Source organism: Haliotis rubra, unplaced genomic scaffold (genome assembly GCF_003918875.1).
Source record: "Haliotis rubra isolate DU_JTF1 unplaced genomic scaffold, ASM391887v1 Scf586, whole genome shotgun sequence".
Lineage (NCBI taxonomy): Eukaryota > Metazoa > Mollusca > Gastropoda > Lepetellida > Haliotidae > Haliotis > Haliotis rubra.
In genome coordinates this window covers 377,415-398,677 of record NW_025767286.1, presented here as the reverse complement: position 1 = coordinate 398,677, position 21,263 = coordinate 377,415, and the positions used below count along the sequence as shown (strand labels likewise).

General features: G+C 40.7%; 1 protein-coding gene across 1 annotated transcript; it reads left to right on the top strand.

The window, feature by feature from the left end:
• The first annotated feature begins 325 nt into the window (after window positions 1-325).
• On the top strand, window positions 326-17,899 carry LOC124254900. The gene is made up of 12 exons (XM_046688735.1): window positions 326-675; window positions 1,375-1,513; window positions 2,652-2,791; window positions 3,033-3,210; window positions 4,172-4,800; window positions 6,187-6,298; window positions 6,845-7,354; window positions 9,656-9,951; window positions 11,008-11,146; window positions 12,443-12,579; window positions 15,323-15,500; window positions 17,077-17,899. Exons 1-12 carry the CDS (start codon window positions 482-484, stop codon window positions 17,677-17,679), a joined length of 3,255 nt encoding a protein of 1,084 aa, XP_046544691.1. The 5' UTR covers window positions 326-481; the 3' UTR covers window positions 17,680-17,899.
• Window positions 17,900-21,263: the final 3,364 nt, after the last annotated feature.

The window sequence follows — 21,263 nt, the reverse complement described above, 5'->3', positions numbered from 1 at the left end:
GGATACATCCTGTAGGTTAACATCATGCATATGGGAACAATGTGAGTGGTAGTCTGTCTCACAGTCCCTGAACCACATTATTTTCCCTACTGCCTAGCCCTCCTTGCAATGCTAAAGCTCTAAATGAAGCAAGTCTAGATTTCCTCAGGTTCTGAATCTCTGGTCTCCCCGGGCCCCTTTTCAATTTATATGTGTTTGTTTGTTTGTTACTATCAAAATTATATATATTCAGAGACTGAAAGTTAGTCTATGTGAGTGATTGCGGTAAAATATGTATTGCCATCCAAACTCCAGACAGCGTTATCGAACTTGAGTGGTTCCTTTATGAATGGCGCAGCGAGTACGCGCTGAGGAGGAGTACGTGCCGACCTAAATGTTACCCAGCTGTTTACCTACTGCCTTACTTCCAACACGGATTCTTCTACAACTTTACAAGTCTTTTTAGTACAGAATATTAGTTAGACGGTCGTACACTGACAGTATGAGGGTAGCTGTTATAGGAACTGGGGCTGCGGGCCTGTGTGCCTTACGGCTTCTCAAGGCACACCCACGGGGTTTCTGTCCGGTGGGGTTCGAGCTTAGTGAAGAGGTAGGTGGAACATGGAATTACACAGATAAAACCGGAACAGATGAGCGAGGCCTGCCGATTCAGTCTAGCATGTACAAGAACCTCAGGTGAGTACATCGAATAGTGAAACAGTGAAATATTCATGTGGGCTCGGCCTGCAAGTATGAGTCTAGTTCGGTGTGTCTGTTAACCCAGCTTAGAGTAATGCATAATCAATATATGTTAACGCATATCACAGTCATTTGAACAGGGAGACTATATAAGTTGTAGGGTATCCCTGATTTAAATGAGGCAGTTTCACGTTTAGTTCTTCTCTAGCCCAGTAGTCCGGTCCAGCCCGGACCGATAAGCCCGCCCCCTCTAATATTTTTAGATGTTAGGGGAGACAACCACTGGCTAATCGCTGTGGCATTACAAACTTGATTTTGCTTCGGATACTCTGGTTGTACAGTCTGTGTAGTCTTTCGTCGAAAAATCTAGAGAGGAGTGTTTTACTCATTTTGTTGAGTTGCAATTTAGTGTTTTTAGTGCAAATTGTATTAGGTGTATCAAACCTGTCCTACGAGGGGGAAAATATCGGGGTTCATATTTTTCATACAATGCCCTAGGGCAAAATATCTCTTTGTCATGGTGTCATGGTGACGTGACGTCATAATCAATGTTATGACGTCACGTTACTTCTATGACGTTGCGTTCTACATGCTATATTGACGTTCAAAAGAAAGTATACATCTGTGACTTATGATTATTTTCAAAAACAAAACAAGCTACAATATTTTGCAAAGTATACGACCGTACCATTTTAGAACGAACCTTCCGAAGGAGATCATGGCATTTCCTGACTTCCCGTTCGACTCAAGACTGCCGTCTTTCGTCCATCACACCGATGTCGCCGAATACCTTCGACGATACGCAGAACATTTTGACCTCCACAAATTCATTAAGGTATACATGTAACGATGGTTTTCAAAGGTGTTGGGTACTCTCGATGAATTCATGTACATGTGTATAAGTAGTTAAAGAATCACATCTACCTGCCAATTTTGGTTAACGTTGATTTGTCTAATACTGTTCGTCAGTATAACAGTGCTACAATTGTGGATTCGAACCTGGTTCGTCAGGGCCATGCGTCCCTGCTTGACAGAACCATACTCTTGCTCCCAGGTTTCACTCAAGCTGTGTTGGGCGATAGGGTAGCCAAGTAGTAGCCTCGTCAAACTGAAGACCCAGGTTCGATTCCCCACATGGGTAATGTGTGAAGCCCATTTCTGGTGTCCGATACCGTGATATTGTTAAGAGCGGTGTAAAACCATACTCACACTAAAGCTGTAACCCCATGTCACGCTTGTAACACGCCATGGTATACCCGGAATGTTGTTCAAAGCGATGTTAAACCATATTAATCACTTATAACACTAGATTAACACTCCAATAGGCCATAGAATCGTATCGTAACTATCTGCTTTATTATAGGCTTACGAATATCGAAGTGCTACGAACGCTCCGTGAATCAGGCCCCGTGGTTCCTGAACCATGCCGGACATCTTTGTTCATTAACTGTAGGGTGAATATTGTTTCAGGACCTTCTTTATGGTGTACTTTAGAACGGGATCTTTATGTGAAAAAGATACCAGTGAAGATCAGGCTTAGAATTGATCTTCAGTAACCCATGCTTGTATAAGAGGAGACTAAGGGGATCGGTGGTCAGGCTCGCTGACTTGGTTGACACATGTCATCGTATCCCAGTTGCGTAGATCAATGCTCATGCTGTTGATCGCTGGATTGTCTGGTCCAGACTCGATTATTTACGACCGCTGCCATATAGCTGGAATTTTGCTGAGTGCGGCGTAAAACTAAACTCACTCACTCACTCTAGTAAAGAAACAAAGAAAAACTGCGATTTTGTTTCGTCTCTAAGTTCTCGGAGATAATACAATATGAGACAGGTTGTTGAGGCATTGTTGAATGAAAATCTAAAACTACACGGATGCTTTACTATTAATTACTGTTTTTGTATTAAATGTTTTTGTATGAAATGATGAAGTATAAATGCTTTGACTATTCTGTACTATGTGTATTTTAGTTCAAGACGGTGGTTGAACATGTCTCACCAGTGTGTGAACCAAACACTCCGGCCGTCAAATGGAAGGTGGCGTATTCTGCAGCAGACGATAGGGAGAAGCAGACGACAGAAGAGTTTGAATCTGTTATCGTCTGCAATGGGTACGTGTTGATAGATAGATAGATAGATGTAGGTAGGTAGGTAGATATTAGCTTGTCGTGGTTCACTAGGCCAGAAAAACAACAACAACAAAACAGAAACTGTGGTGGTTTCAATGACATGAACTTATAATTAAATGATACTACTTTGGGTAGTGATAACTTTGGAATAAGATTATGTGAAAGGAAAGCAAAGTGACATTTCTGACGAATAACAAATATATTTGACGTTGTGTATTATAAGGCACTATTCCACACCGCTGATACCCGACACCCCAGGGCTGGATGTGTTCGAGGGGGAGGTTCTTCATAGCCACAACTACAGGATCCCGTCAGCGTTCAGGGGGAAGAGGGTGGTTCTCCTGGGAGCGGGAGCCTCGGGGCAGGATATCGCCATCGACGTCAGCTCAGAGGCCAAAGAGGTATATGAGGTCTTTGTGGAACGTGGTACCCATATGCAGCTAATGCATAATTAAGTTGGATCTGCTAATCATGTGACTGATGAATGTTGTGAGAAAATGGGAGTTTTAAATTTTGAATATTACATGGTTCACGAAGCTGAAATGTGAATGGAATGTCTCAGAAATAGTGTCACATCATCTAAATTCGCTGGAGACGCCATTTTGTAATTATAACTTCTCTCAGTGACAGTTTCTAGAAGTTGGAGAGTCAGATAATGACAAACTTTATGGATGAACAACTTCTTTATTCAGCCGATGCGACGTTTCGATACAGATTTTTGTATCGTAGGGATACTATCATTTCTTGAAAACGATACAAGGATCTGTATCAAACGTCGCATCACCTGAAAAAAAGAAGTTGTGCATCCATAAAGTTTGTCATTATCCGAAGTGATTACAAATTTCCATCTTACGCTGGTTTATGTATGAATTTATTGGTGAGGTGAGGTGAGGTGAGGTGAAATTGGGTTTAACGTCGTGCTTGAGAATATTTCGCTCATATGACGACGTGCATGCGTGTGTATGTGTATGTGCGGCTGCTTGTACTAGCCCACACTGAAGCTGGTTTTATAGTGCTAGGCCACTGAGATACCATGCCGCAGTGAAGCATGAATACCCCACTCAGACACATTATACTGACTCCGAGCCGACCAGTCCTTGTTGTACCCATTAATGCCGAGCGCCAGACAGGTACCATATTTTAACGTCTTTTGGTATGACGCGGTCGGGGATCGAACCCACGACCTTCCGCTCTCCGGGCGGACGCTCTAACCACGGAGGCGGTCAATTTATTGGTAATGGCGGAGAAGGTTATTACCTTCTTATGTATAAGCTTACATAAGCTTTGTAATTTATGTTCTCAATGCAAAGCTAAGCATCCACATCCTCTCTGAAAGCAACTTGGCTCAAATTGCTTTTACAGGTGTTCCTAAGCAGCAGAAAGGACCCACTACAATGTCCGTTGCCGGAAAACGTTCATTTAGTTCCTGGAATAAAGCGTTTAAAGGAAAGATCAGTGGTTTTCGATAACGACCAGGAAGCTAAGATCGACACTCTTCTCTTCTGCACCGGTTACGAGTATACCTTCCCTTTCCTTGACCCCAAAATAGGGGTCAAGGTCGACGAAGACCAACGTGTTACTCCCCTTTACAAACATTTAGTTCATTCCAAGTTTCCATCTTTGTTTTTGATTGGATTGTGTAAAACTATATGTCCTTTCCCACAATTCCACGTCCAGACAAGTACCGCGATATCCATTCTTGGCGGAACTGTTCAACTGCCATCAAAAGAGGAGATGGAGGCGGATGAAGCCAATGATCTTGCTGATCGCATAGCACGTGGGTTGCCAAGGAGACACGCGCACGAGATGGGTCCTCACCAATGGGAATACAATGCCCAGCTGGTACAGCTAGGCGGATTCCAAGATCCAATTCCACCCAACGTGAAAATCATCTATGATTACGTACACAGAACCAGGATACAGAATTTGGTTGGATACAAGAAAGAAAAATATGTTCGTGTTGGAAACGATAACTTCCATGTGGAGAGATAATTGTTAAGGAAATATGTGAATACATTTTTATACGCATTATAATGTGTATATAAGTATGTTGATACTCTTCAAAGCGTTTTATAACTGCAAATGGCACACTACGGGCACCTGCTCGGAAGACGTGTGACGAACCATGAAACATCCAGTGTAATATCTGAAAAATGTATCTACCTCAAGAATTAAACTGACGGACTTTTTATACATGCTACTGGATCATGTTTTGCTGAAGACTTTGCAATGACAAAAGAGAAAATATTGACATGAGATCGACTCCTATATATGTAGGATAATACCGATTAAATATTCCTTTATTGTGGTCCGATGACCTATATTACAGAATAAATTTGTCACTCTTTTCTTAAATCGATTTACATAACAGAATATTGCCAGCTTCATGAAACCTTCAGTCTAAATATAAATTTTTCGGAGGGTTTGCCCCCACGGGTTTCCACCCCAGGATCCTGGTTTCTTCAGTTCAATACATCAATTAAACCTCAACGTGCACGGCTGGATATTGTGTATTTTCTTAAATCGATTTAAAATATATATTGCCAACACTCAGGCATACAGCGCCCACTGTAGTAGTCTCATTAGTCTCTGTGTCAAGTTGAGACAATAATTCATCGGCGTTTGTGAATCTGATCTCACGTGTTCAAAGCAGCGTCTCAGATTGGAAAATCCTCCCGAGGCGGAAGGCTGCAGCTTTTTCATAGACGAGGCAATAACTTTTCCCCTTGTGTCGTTGAATCGCTGACAAGGCGGTTTGACGTCATTTTGTCATAGTTGCCTCATGTCTGCCAGCACAGCAGTTCTAGAGTTGTAGAAACACTTTTCTGTTTAGGGTTCTTCTTCGACATGTTTAGGGCATTTTTGGAAACGTTCTGATCCACAATAACATCAAAATCAAATTCGTCGCCATCGAAACCTGTCCTTGTTGATAACGGATCCTGAATTCAAATCCAACTTTGCAGCTAAAACATACTGCACAAAATCATTTGAAGACCTATAATGTCATACAAAATAACCCCATATATTTTATTGAATGTACTCTTTGTGGATTGACCTGTGTTGGAGAGACACAACAGAAACAATAGACATGAGGCAACCAGCATAGATCCGGTTCAGTGGAAATGTTTCCAATTGCGTCTACCAACATTTTAATTCTGAAAGTCACGCCATCCTGTGTATAAAAAAATAGGATATTAGAAAAATATATCACCATTCTAATAGCTTTAATAGTCGACCTTACAGAATGTCAAGAGAAAATCATTGCATTCGACTCTTGTGATACAATGCCATATGGATGTAATGACAAAATAAAAAACGTTGGCAGTCTTTCCAACAGAAGAACTGCACCAATGTCAATGTATTGAGTCTGTTTCCAGCTTCTCAAAGGCGTCAAGGCAGCCATGGTCACAAGAACGGACAAATGCTAATGGTACCATTCACTTGGAAGAGTTATTGCCTCTGCTGCAGGAACCACTGGGACTGCACGAAGTGAGAACAAGACTATACTCTCGATCTCGGTCATTGAAAGAAATGAAATTATCCTCTAAATACAAGCAGCCAACTGTGTTCGGTTTTTTGTTCTCATATCTTTGTGGCAGCTGTTATATCGATGGAATAGAAGCGACAGAAACCTTTTTTCACATCCATAACAATTCTACAACTTTTGCTGATGGGGGGGTCTACAGACAGCGAAAGCCACAGTATGAGCTAGAGAGTATAGTTCTTTATATTGCCTAAAGACGTTTGGTGAAACAGAAATAGAAACAGCTGAATCAGACAAAGACCGCATGTTCCTGAATCTGAAATTTGCAAAAAAAAGGGAACTGATGCACTAAATTTAAGCAACATTCTGAGACAAATGTCAGTTTCCCAAAATATTTCGAATTTTAGGAACTACCATCAATATCGTTTCCCTACACGAACACAATTTCAACCTGGTTATTCGCTTATAAATAAAAGCGGCAAAACCCTTTCCACATTCATAAGAAATTTCTGCTAAAAGCAGAGTCCTATAAAGCCACTATGCTGGTACAGGAAGTGGATGACACTTTCGCCATCTTTGATCCTGCCCACGACCCTGCAGTCCTCCTAGATCACCTCAACAAACAGCACAGCCACATCCAGTTCACCATGGAAATTGAGGATCAACACAAGCTGCCCTTCCTTGATGTATCCCTTGACAATTCATCCAAGATCACTCCCTCTGTCTACAGAAAACCAACACACACTGACCAGTATATTCATTATCTATCCAACCACCATCCACAAATAAAACAAGCCATAGTTTCAACCCTAACCAGACGCGCCAAGGCTATCTGCGACCCAGCCCAACTCCAAGATGAGATCGACCACCTCAAAACAACCTTCATCACCCTCAACGGATATCACAAACAACTTGTAGGGCAGACCGTAGCCACAATCCTCCATCAACAAAATGACCATCCACCCAAACCCGAACCAGCTCCCATCCGGATCAACATTCCCTACAAAGGCCAGATTAGTCATCACATCAGCCGACTTCTTAGAAAAACTGCCAGTGTTGATGTGACATTTTATTCTGCTAAAACTTTGAAATCAATCCTGAGAGCGAATGGAAGAGGTGGCAGCAGCCAGACCGAACCCAATCCCAGAGGATGCATCTACAAAATTTGTTGTGTTTGTGGAAGCAGTTATATTGGAGAAACGTGCCGGCCGTTCAACATAAGGCTAAAAGACCATAAAACTTCAGTTGAAAAATCTGATTTCAAATCAATAAAGCATAAAAACAGCTGCATTTGTATCATATTGTAGGTGAGGCTGACTACTTTTTGAACGTCCCTCGTAGATATACCCGTTGGAACACCCACCCACCCCTCCGACTCTACATGCATGTAAGTGTGTTAGATATACCCGTTAGAAACCCACCCCCATCCCATCCCCACTTTATATGTATACATATCAAAACTCAACAGATATTTGCGAAAAGACATGATACAGAGGACAGTTAGAGATTTTATATCGATTGTATATCAGGACGAATATCGTTTTCGTCATTTAGCTAAGATTTGTCACTTCTTTCTTGGGTTGTCGAGCTAACAATCTTTGTATTGTCAAAACCCTCAGAGTTTTGCTGTGACCTTGCAAATTATCTCAAGGTCACACAATTTCACTTGTGTCGGTGAATCGCGCCAATATACCTTGGTACCAAATTTGAAGAAAATCCATCATTTCTTTCTTGAGTTATCGCCCTAACAAGCTTATATGATGTATGAAATGCAACGTAAAACAAACACACGCGTATTTACCAGTGGTTAAAACTGTTATTACAATTTACGTAAATATTTATTACATTTTACCGCAACTAAAATTATTACAATTTACGTCAGTTTTTATCACAATTTGCGTATTACAATTTACGTCGAAACAGCCCTGCATAACGTTTGCTATGTTGGTAAACAAGAAACAATCAGACTTAGGGACCGTTCAAAATTTATGGCTGGTTAGTGTGTGTGTGTGTGTGTGTGTGTGTGTGTGTGTGTGTGTGTGTGTGAGAGAGATGATGATTTTAAGGGGGCGTCACCCATTTTGTTTTGGGGAGGTAGGGGGGTCATCAATTTGTACATATGTTTCTAGGGGGTGTCAGCAATTTTGTACATAAAAAGATATTACAATTATGCTTAAAAATATTGGAAAGGGGAGGGGGATCATTGATTTTGTACATGACACGCAGGGGGGTCACTTACTTTGTACATACATTTTAGTGGGTTGGGGGGTGGGTGTCAGTCACATTGTACATGCTTCTACATCAAAATCATCACCCTCCTGGCCATACATTATGAACGGTTCCTTGAGGGTATGACAACGTCCACGGTCTTCTGCAGTGTGGCGGAGGTCGATGTATAGTAAGGTTTATATACCGTGTGATGTCGGGGCTACGTGTCCTCTGTATTGTAATAGCTCTCCCAGCTGCAAGATCACGCGTGGTGGAGATAAGATAACGTATGAAAGTTGCCACCACAGACTCGGTTCTATGACACAGCAAACAGTCAAGACCTGGCGGATATTTTGATTGAAGTTAACCCTGTGGTATTTCGCTGAAGACAAGCAAGTAAGTAGGACATCATAGACAGGCATGTTGTAGCCTAGTGGTTCTTGGCAGATCAAGTGTCTTGTCAAACTATGATTGTTGCTAGCTGTTGACACGGCCTTCTGTCAGTGGCTACATAGTGTCCGCTAGTCACGCCGCTTACCCGGGTTCGATTCCCCATGGGTGCAGACCATATGAAGCCAATTTCAGGAACAAAACAATTCTTCCCATTTCTGACATGGGAGTAGGGTACTGGCCATGTTTTTGCTTTTAAAGATCAGTTACTAGTATATGATCTAACTGGTGAGATGTCCTCCCACTAGGGACGATATATGATATACTGCTCAAAAGAAGTTAAAGAATGCCCGTATTATGTCATATATATATTATATTTGTATAGCACTCAACTGTGCCCTAGTTGCAAGCTGATGTGAATACGTTTCCATGTCAAAGTTGTTGGTAACATCCACTTAATTAATGCAGGTTGTGTCATTAGCACGAAGGTACGTGATTTGAATATAATCATGTAGGTTTGTGTGCAGCCATGCGATGCTTTTTATTACTTCCGATACATACACAGCTTGAGCCTAGCGATTCCACAGCTCTTGCTTTCATCTAAAGATCGCATATATAACAGAAAGCCACAAAGCCTTATTTTAAACGTAAGTCATGGCGCAACCTCATCGACTCGTAATGCTGTTCGCTTAACGACTGCCACGCGATTACCCGAAAGGTCTGTAGAAAAGTACTATAACGTGCACCTGCAGACGATGACCTGACCGATGTTTCGTAAGATCTGTCCTACTGTTTTCACGTGTCTTAGGTTTGTCGAGTTCTACCAAAGACGCTGTAGTTCCTTGTTTCTACACAGAAATATGCCGATACGAGTGGCCGTGATCGGCGCGGGTGCAGGTGGGCTGTGCGCCATGCGGCACCTGTTGGCCAGGCCGGACGTTTTTGAGGGGGTCTGTTTTGAACAGTGTCCGCTAGTTGGAGGTACATGGGTGTACACAGACAGAGTTGGAACTGATGAATACGGACTTCCGGTACACTCCAGCATGTACAAAAACCTCAGGTGTGTGCAGAAGACTTAGAGAAACATTCTGATAGTGATATATATGTAATATATCAATTTTAAGAATTACAAAAAAAAAGACAAAAGTAAAATGGAATAAAACCTGCATTTATAATATCGAAATTTATCAACATTTATCTGAACAACTTCAATTGTGTTGTATTTATGTGCTCATTCTATGAAGCATGTGAGTTGTACTAATATACCACTAAGCACATGCATCATCCATTGTACTGGTATTTGGACATTTATATATATAATGCTGTAGCATTCCACTGAGTGGGGATATGGGTAAGAATAATTTAAGTGCCCAGGAACCTTTCCTGCTTGTTAGAGGCGACTTAGATTTTTAATGCTTGATAATTGTCAGGATCAGTGATTTTGTTAATTGTATGTCATCGTACTCCCTTGATGTGGATCATTGATATTGATATTAATCACTGACTTGTCTTGTCCCGTATGTGTTTGTCTTATAGAGGCTATCAGCATGAGTTGTGGCAATAAACCACAAACAAATTAACAAACCAGATATATTTCAAATGTTGCACATCTGTCCGACAAAGAGTGTACAATGGAAAACTACTGATATTTTTTATTATATAGTGTCAATAAATATCAGGTTTCACATTTGGATCAAGTACACCTGAAAACAAATGTTTATATATATACTGAGAGAAACAAATAAAGGATCGCAGGAAATTCAAGCGTTCCTTTAATATTATTTTTTATTCAAAGCTGGTGATGAAAACTGGAAAATATTAAAGGGACGCTTGCATTTTCCTGTGATCGTTTATCTGTTTCTCTCAGTATATAATCTCTTAATTGTGTGCCCAGGGTGCCATTGTACAAAGCGACCATAATGCTAGGTGACTGTAGCTCCCACTCCTAAGCATAGACTTACGACAGTCTTAGCACTAAGGTTGTTTGTACAACGGCACCCTGATCTTCAACAAATCCCTTTTCTCCAACAACCTTCACACTGCTGTCTTGGCAAGTTATGAAGGTGAAGGTTACTACTTGTACTAAATTTAATGTTGTGAAATGTTCTTGTTTCAGGACAAATCTGCCAAAAGAAGTAATGGCATTTCCTGACTTTCCTTTCAAGGATAGTTTACCATCTTTCATATGGCATCATGATGTCCTGCAGTATTTACAAGACTACAGCGACCACTTCAATGTCACTGACAAAATCAAGGTACAGTTATCCGAAACAACACATCAGGCTTAGGTTTACTATTAATATTCGGTCAGTAGGGAAGCCTAGTGGTTAATGTGTTTGCTCATCACGCGGAGGACCCGGCTTCGATTCCCCACATTGGTACAATGTGTGAAGCCCATTTCTGGTGTCCCCTGACGTGATATTGCTGGAATATTGCTAAAAGCGGCATAAAACTAAACTCACTACTATCTCTCTACTTGTCAAAAAATAAAATTTCAGTTTTACTTCTGATATCTGTTACCATTTTAATATTTTATTTATTTTAACTAAAAGTGAACATATTAAAGAAATCAATGTTGTGTAAATTTCTTATGCTAGAATTCTTTTTTTTCCTTAACCTAATGCACACTCCACTACATATTCAAGACGTGTACAAATCGTCATGGGTAACTTGATGCAAATTCTGAAAACGTACCCACCATTGGCCTGTGGTCCTTTACTTCTGAATATCCGTCACGATCCGGGTGAGAATTGGTCTTCAGCAACCCATGCTTGTTGTAAGAATTGACTAACAGGATCGGGTGGTCAGGCTCAATGACTTGGTTAACACATGTCATCATATCACAGTTGCATAGATCAATGCTCATGCTGTTGACAACTGAATTGTCTGGTCCAGACTCGATTATTTACAGACCGCCACCATATAGCTGGAATATTGCCGAGTGTGGCATTAAACAACAAACATCTGAAAATATAGCGATGTAATGATAAATCAGTACATTTGTTCACTGTAGTACATCAGGCAGTAAATTTCAGTACAGTTTTAAAAACGGACCATTATTTTCCTCCACACATATTTGCATCAATCTAAAGCATTTTTAGGTTTGGAAATTCCTCACTGTTCTCTCATTCTCATGTAAATGTTTATCACCAGAGTCACAAAACATTGTTCTGTGACAGAGTTCTGGTTCCTGCTGATGAGAACAGATGTTTTTGTTATGACATTGAGCTGATTGTGTGAGGAAGTGACAAACAGTGTACATATTTACCTGCTGTCTGAAACCTATTAGCAAGGATTTGGTACAGACAAACCATGGATCAAAATTCGGATTTGAACCAGCAATCATCAACAGCAACTCAATATCTGATGACTGAGCCACTCATGCCCCTTAACATTATGAAATCACCAACATACAACCATGATGAACAGTGGACACAGAAACAACCAAGCTGATTTAAGTCCTGAAGATCGTAGACGTGTTGAGTGTAATTGCTTTGTTTATGAAGCAAAATAAATATTCCAACACTGACATTTTTCCTTTCCATTTGCAGTTTCAGACCAGAGTAGACTGTGTACGTCCTCTGAAGGGTAACAACTCAGAACCACAATGGGAAGTGCAGTTTTGCAATGTTCTCAATCAAACAAAGAAACAGACAGAATTGTTTGATGCCGTCATTGTGTGCAATGGGTAGGTATACCATGTGGTACTTGATGGAATGGCATCTAGATCCATGACTGGGCGGCCATTAGGTAAAACATCCAAAGTTGAAGTAAAGAACAAAAGTAGGCAATAATGGCCAAATGTTGGGAACAAGGTATTTGGTAGATACTGATTAATATTAGAATGTTGTACAAATTGCAGCACGCTCTGCCTTCTTTGTTGTCAATGTTGTCCTTTAACATTTGGTATCATTTGTATGCACTGATGGTCTTAAGTCCTCATTGTACTTTCTTTCATATGGAGGGCAGTGGGGTAGTCTAAAGGTTAAAGTGTCCGCTCATCAAGCTGAAGACCGGGGTTTGATTGCAATGTGTGAAGCCCATTTCTGGTGTCCCCTGCCGTGATAATGCTGGAATATTGCTAAAAGCAGCATAAAACGCTACTAACTCACTCACCCACTTACTTCCATATTGTGTCTCTGTCTTTTGTATCATTACCTTTTATTACTAACAGTTCATTGTTTATGTGTAAAATGTGACTATTATTGAGTACTTTTGACACTTACTTCAGCTATTGTACTTTTGGATTGAATGGCCGCCCATACATTTGATAGAGCTAAATAAGGAATCTGTACATCGGAATGAGTTGCTAACAGCTGGAGTGTAAAGGACGTGATTTGATTGTTGGTTCTGTATGATGCTGTTAAGTGGTATATAAGTAAGTTTGTTTAGAGGGACAGTGGTAGCAAGCAGTGCGATAGAGCCATACTTGGTTACCATTTAAACAAAAGGTATGGAGCATGTTGTATGTGTCGTATCACAAGTCGTAAATGTGTTGATATATTTATTCGGGTTTTCGTTACAGTATGCCAATCTGTGTAGGGTTAAGATGGCTGACTGTTTTCAAACTCACACACTTGGTCTCACTTGAGGTTTATGCACGTGATGTGCTTCACACTTGAAAGAGAGTTACCTCCCCTAGGTCTTTATCGCAAATATACCACAGTGTAAATAATAATGTCCTACATATGTCTTTTCTTTTAAACATATTTTTTTATTGATTTAGATTCATATCTGACCCTTATATGACCAAGAAAGGTATTCTTATGGTCTTTGTTCTGCCGGTTTGGAGTGAAGTGTGACCGATACTTTTGACATTTGTGTTTAGCAGTATTCAGGATTCAGGTGTGATTTAGAGTGAAAAAGACAGCCCTCAAAGGGCATGCTCCTGTATTGTTTGTAGTGAGTGAGTGAGGTAGTAAGGCTGTAATGGAAGCATTTCACAAACATTCCTTTCATATTACTTAACAACGGACACCAAAAGGACTTCACACCTCGGGAATTGAACCAGTTACCTGAACATCTGTATACTGAATGAACCCATGAATATTCTGGTCCCTTTAATAGTTGACAGGACAATTACTAAATAAAATTGAAATATAGTAAAACTTATTACTTGTGTATCCCAAAGATGTACCTTTGCTGCTCATTCATTTGTATTTAAGGCACAGTCAAATGTCGCAGTTTGCATGAAATAATGTTCAGCATGACCCTTTAAAATTCTCTGTCCTGTCTAGACTTGTCTGAATGTACTTGTAGCCCGTGTGGTTGATTTACTGGATAAACCTCCAGCTGTGTTTACATCAACGGCAGTATCTGCTTGGCTGAGTGAGTGCGTATGGTTTTACACCACTTTTGGCAATATTCCAGCAATATCACGGTGGGGGACACCAGAAATGGGCTTCCAACATTGTACCCATGTGGGGAATCGCACTCGGGTCTTCAGTGTGATGAGCAGGCGCTTTAACCACTAGGCTACCCCGACACCCCTTCTGCTAGGCTGAAAAGTTGAGATGTACCATTGTAGTCACTGGATCCTGATCCATTGAATTGGGCAGAAAACAGAAATGTAACTGATTTTGTATCCTAAGAATGCAAACAGTCAGACAATGAATATTTACTAGGAACAGTATTTTCCCGTTACTACTTTTCATATGTTAAGTACCTTCAGTTGTTGGCAATTAAAAGCCCATTTTTATATCGTGTTGTTCTGTAGAAATATTGTTTTATGACTACATACTAGTTTGAAGATAATCTAGATATTTACTGTCCCTTGTTGACAGATATTTATATTGTCTAAGTTTATTTAAAAAAAACAGCGCTCATAGTCTTGATATGGCTGAAATACTGCCGATGTAACTTTAAGTTCAACTCTATCACTCACTCACTCATATGTAAGGGGTGGTGGAGGAGGGGAGCAAATTTACAGTGCAGGGTGCCGTTGTACAAAGCGATCTTAGCTCTAAGGTGACCGTAACTCCCATACCTTAACATAGACTTAAGGTAGCCTTAGCTCTAAGGTTGTTTTGTATAACGGCACCCATAGTTACATCCCTTGTGACAGAAACCTATGATGTTGGGTTTGAATCCCAAAGTCTCTTTCTAGGTTTGTCTGCATCTTATCTGTTTTCAGCTGTTTCAAGAAGGTCGTAAACACCTTAGGCTTGTGTCATTTCAGGCTTTCATCACACTCAAATTGTCATGTCATTATGTAACTGGTGTTAATAATTTCTTTCCAAAATTTGTTTGTGCCACACTAATTCTTTCTTGTTTTATTGATTGTATAGGCAAGGAAATAACCTCAAGTTTGGTTTGGGTAACATGGAAAATAATCAAAGTGGCGAGTATGCAGACCAAAAAAACAATTTAATGAAAAGTTGCAGAGTGTGTAAATTTGAAATGTAGTGAAATTCATGATTAATATGCTCCAGGCATTATTCCATCCCCTTGGTGCCAGACATTCCGGGTCTGGACAAGTTCAAGGGTCGTGTGTTCCACAGCCACGACTATCGGGAGCCTGATTCCTTCAAGCAGCAGCGTGTGGTTTGTCTTGGTGCTCAGTCGTCTGGCATGGACATCATGGTGGAGCTAAGCACCATGGCTCAGACAGTAAGTTCAACTCTGCATCTCATGTCAGAACTCTATACAAGGAGGATCGCCTCCGTGGTGTAGTGGTTAGAGCATCCGCCAGGAGATCGGAAGGTCGCGGGTTCGATCCCCGACAGCGTCATACCAAAAGACGTTAAAATATGGTACTTGTTGGTCTCTGCCTGGTGCTCGGCATTAATGGGTACAACAAGGACTGGTCGGCTCGGAGTCAGTATAATGTGTCTGAGTGGGGTATTCATGCTTCACTGCGGCATGGTATCTCAGTGGGCTAGCACTATAAAACCAGCTTCAGTCTGGGCTAGCACAAGCAGCCGCACATACACATACACATGCATGCCCGTCGTCATATGAGCCAAATATTCTCAAGCACGACGTAAAACCCAGTTTCACCTCACCTCACCTATTCAGGGAGTGAAAAGACACCTTTAACTTTGGTATGTTTGTATAAAGTTAATTAATTATTAGAGAAAAGAGAGAACTGCTGGTCTGCTGTATGAGTTAAAATAGATTGTTCATCTCAACAGCTGTTTGTAGAAGTATGTGTTGGAAGGTTTTGGTATTGTAGGAAAGTGGGTTTTCTTTTAAGAAGTGTAATTTTTCATCCTATCAGGTATTAGGTTCGTAATGTAAATTTAGAGAGAAAGTTGACATGTCAATTACCAGAAATAAGTGATTTCTGAAAGAGGTTTCTTGTAGTTTATAAAATTTCACTTGTTACCTTCGTTTTGGCAGTAAAATTCCGTTGGAATTATCCTTTCCCGGTCGGTTGACAGTCGCAGCATGCGCTGCAATGCCGTGCACAGTTTGCCGTAGCTAGGTGTGTTTTCTGTTGCGCATTAAGAGTGCGGTATGGTAGAGCTGCCGTGATTGGTTGGCTGACTCCATTGCGGGCCAATGGGTGATAAGGTAGCTACATGACCAGGGTTAAAGGTTAGCGCACGGGGTATATAAGGGCCTGTAACACTCTCAAAAGTCGCTTTCTTCAAGATACCCTGAACCTACAGTCGGGAGGTTTTCCTCCTTTCCTTAGTTTTTGTATGGTAGGATAGGAGAATGATTAGCAGGTTGGGGGAAATGATAGGATTGGAGTAGGCTTTATTTTGTAGGAATTAATTAGTTAGGACTTTTTTTGGGGTTAAACAGATTACTAGGTGTGAGTGTGTGTGAGGAAGGCTTGTATTTATTCTAAGATTTTTCATGATGAAATTACCAACTTCCTCTTCATGATGTAAAATTCCCAATGAAATGTTTTTTGGGTGGAAATTAGCGTTTATTACTGTAAGGAATCTTTCCTTCTGCAGGAATATTAATAAATAAATGGTTTATATACTGAGTCAGTTAAATATTTTCAGTAATGACATTCTGCACAAAATGATAGCAGTGAACTTTCTGACTTGTCATTCCCAAATAATTTACCCTAGTTTTATATATATTTGAAGGTAAATGAATTTTATCGTTACAAATTTATTTATTTATAAATCTATTATGATGACTTAGACATTGAATTGGGAAGAATCCACAATGTAAATCATTAGAAATGAGAGTGGACATGTTTAATGCAACCCTTCTGTTTCAGGTGTTCATCAGTCACAACAAGGCCCCCCTTACATCCAAATTACCCCCCAACGTAGAACAGAAGCCCGGGATAGCCCGCTTCACGGAAGATTCAGTTATCTTCTCCAACGAGGATGAACAAAAGATTGACTCTGTTGTTTTCTGCACTGGATACAAATACACTTTCCCATTTCTGTCTGAATCTTGCAATCTCAAGATAGAAAATGAAAGAGTTACCCCCCTTTACAAGCATATACTCCATACAGAATTCCCAACACTGTCTTTTATAGGAATTTGCAAAGTTGTCTGCCCCTTCCCTCAGTTCCATTTTCAAGTTCTTGTCGCTCTATCAGCATTGGATGGATCCTTGAAGTTGCCGTCACGGAATGACATGGACTTAGACATAGAGAAGGACTATCAACATCGCCTCTCTCAAGGACTGCTCCCTCGGTATGCACACCACATGGGCCCGAGGCAGTGGGCGTACAATGATGAACTTGCTGATATGGCCCAGTGTCCGAGGTTGGATCAGCAAGTGATGGACCTTTATAACACAGTGCATGAATGGAGGTCAAGAGATGCAGCCACATACAAGAAAATGAACGTTACACTAGAGAAAGCCTGATGTTTCCAGAGCTGTGAATAAGTGAACGGTTTTAAATGATATAGCGTTTCAAATCCAGGGAATGACTGTGATCCTTTTAAAATGCATATTTTATCAACTCTGCTGCTGTAAAAATGGTTAATGATATTCAGGTATGCATGTACATACACAGAATATTTACTCTAGTCTTTTTACGTGATCAAATGATGTATCTGACTGATATAAAATATTATTATTGTTATTGAGTTTATTCATCTATCTCTGTAGTGAGTTTGTGGTTTTACGCCGCTTTTAGCAATATTCCAGCAATATCACAGCAGGGGACACCAGAAATGGGCTTCACACTTTGTACCAAAGTGGGGAATCGAACCCGGGTCTTCGGCATGATAAGCGAACATTTTAACCACTAGGCTACCCCACCACACCTCATCTATATCTGTGAATTAAAGTCAGACAAACAAAGAACTGATAACCTGAGCACACATCAGCACTGGGGGCAGTGGGGTAGCCTAGTGGTTAAAGCGCTATTTATCAATGAAGACCCGGGTTTGATTCCCAGCATGGTAGCCTTGCTCCAAGGTTGTACTGAATGCTAAGCCCATTGGTGTATAGTAATTCTATCCTTTAAAGAGGCAAGTCTAGATAAGTGGACAGTACCAGTCCGTTAGAGGAATATTTATGTTTTATAGAAATTATCATTTAGACTATTTCTTATTACCTTAGAGACTTATGCAAGTCTACCCACATGAGTACAATGTGTGAAGCCCTTTTCTGGTGTCCCCTACCGTGAAATTTGCTGGAATATTGCTAATAGTGGCGTAAAACCATGCTCACTTACCCACTCACATATCAGCATCAGAGACCTACAAGCACAGTTACTTCCTGATTCTCATTGAGTGAGTATAGTGTTGTGTCACTTTTAGCAATATTCCAGCAATATCACAGCTGGGGACACCAGACTGACTGAGTTTAGTATTACGCCGCTTTTAGCAATATTCCAGCAATATCACGGCGGGGGACACCAGAAATGGGCTTCACACATTGTGCCCATGTGGGGAATTGAACCCGGGTCTTCAGCGTGACGAGCCAACGCTTTAACCACTAGGTTACCCCACCGCCCCGAGGACACCAGAGATAGGCTTCACACATGTGGGGTGTCGAAGCTGGATTTCTGCATGACAGACGAATGTGTTAACCACGAGACGCCCTCAGGCCCTGATTCTCACTGATGTCATCTCTTACACCAAAGGAGGAAAACCTGGACTATTTGTTACAGCAGATGAACTTTAAACTGATATGCTTAACCTTGCCTGATTGGTGCTGTCTACTAGTACTATGCTTACCCACGACTGCAACTGTAAATTATATTGTGACATTTAATTACAGTGAGTGAGGGAGTTTAGTTTTTACGCCGGCTTTTAGCTATATTCTAGCAATATCAATGACAAGGGACACCATAAACAGGTTTCACACATTGTACCCAGGTAGGGGAATCAACCAGGGTCATCGGTGTGACGAAATTTTACTGCCTTAACCACTAGGCTACCCCACTGCCCCATTTTAATTACAGAAAACTCTCAACAAATACAGTTATTGCAAAGGGTAATGATTAGGATAAACAGCCATATTCATCCGCATTCAGTAGCTCTGCAATGAGTGAGGGAACAAGCTATGTTTTGATTGATATAACTTTCAAATTGATAAATAACATGCAAGTGGTAATTATGTCATTCCAATGACTTAGTTTTACACCCCTTTAGTCCAGCAATATCATGGCAGGGGAACACCAGAAATGGGCTGCAGACATTATACCCATGTAGGGAATTGAACCTGGGTCTTCAGTGTGACGAGTGAACGCTTTTAACCACTAATCTACCCCACCGCCTTCACAAACCACTAACAGAACAGTGAGTGAGTGTGAGTTTAGTTTTATGCCTCTTTTAGCAATATTCCAGCAATATCATGGCGGTGGACACCAGAAATGGGCTGCACACATTGTACCCATGTAGGGAAACTAACCTGGGTCTTCGGTGTGACGAGTGAACGCTTTTAACCACTAATCTACCCCACCGCCTTCACAAACCACTAACAGAACAGTGAAGACAGAGATTCATATGTGATTCAAAACATAAGAAAACATTTTTCAAGATTTTTTCCCAAAATTCATGTTGGTAAGGGCATCTTTTTATTTTTCAAATAACCTTTTCATTTCCTCTCAAGATTTGTCATTGTGTTATAATACACTTTCAACAGGTGTGGTAATTTAATTTTTATTTTTATATTTCAAAATATTTTATTCTTTTCCTCATGTTTTGTCATAATTTGTTGTACAATATTGAACAAACTGTATGGATTACAACTTTTTATTTCGTGAGTGCAATATTTCGATACAGATTCTTGTACTGTTGTCAAGCAGGAAATAAAAGAAGTTGTTTTCCATAAACTTGTTCAATATTGTACTTCCCAGCTTCTAAAATGCCACTCAAAGAAGAAAATAATTTGTTGTGTTCTAATACTCTTGCAACAGGTTTTGATGATGGTATTTAAATAAAAAAAATTAAATCGATACAGACAATAAATGAACAGTTCACCTGTCTCTTGTCCATGGAAACTCAACACTTCTTTTCATTTTCTTTGGGCTTTGAATACCCTCTGATAAGTGTTAATAGGCACGGGCTCCCTTCGCCAAAAAGCTATGATTACACAATGGTGCGTGTAGCTGAGCCGGGTTAGGTGGCTGACTTTGTGTGCTGGCAATTAGGTGCCTGACTCTGAGGGTGAGAGTTCAATCGGATGGGGCTCAACTCAAAAAGTACTAGAATTTGTACTTTACTAAGAAAAGTGTAATCCCAAATATTACATAGGACCACTTTCTAAATGGCATTGTGTAATCATAGCTTTCGGCCGGGGGCTGTGCCAATTAACAATTAACGATCAGAGGGTACAATAAAGCCCGCGAGTCTAGACTACCAGTTGTCCGACTTTCGTTTTGTGGAAGTCGCGTAGCTGAGCGGGTTAGGTGGCTGACTTTGTGTGCTGGCGATTAGGTTGAACCGGGTTAAATTCCCCACATGGGCACAATGTGTGAAGCCCATTTCTGGTGTCCCCACTGCGGATATTGCTGGAATATTGCTAAAAGCGGGCGAAGACTAAACTCAGTCAGTCTGGTGTCCCCTAGCTGTGATTTTGCTGGAATATTGCTAAAGACACAACACTATACTCACTCAATGACAATCAGGAAGTAACTTTGCTAGTAGGTCTCTGATAGTGCTGATATGTGAGTGGGTAGTGAGCATGGTTTTCATTTAGCTTTTAGCAATATTCCAGCAAATATCACGGACACCAGAAAAGGGCTTCACACATTATACTCATGTGGGTAGACTTGCATAAGTCTCTAAGGTAATAAGAAATAGTCTAAATGATAATTTCTATAAAACATAAATATTCCTCTAACGGACTGGTACTGTCCACTGATCTAGACTTGCCTCTTTAAAGGATAGAATTACTATACACCAATGGGCTTAGCATTCAGTACAACCTTGGAGCAAGGCTACCATGTGGGGAATCAAACCTCGGTTCTTCGGCGATAAGCCAACGCTTTAACC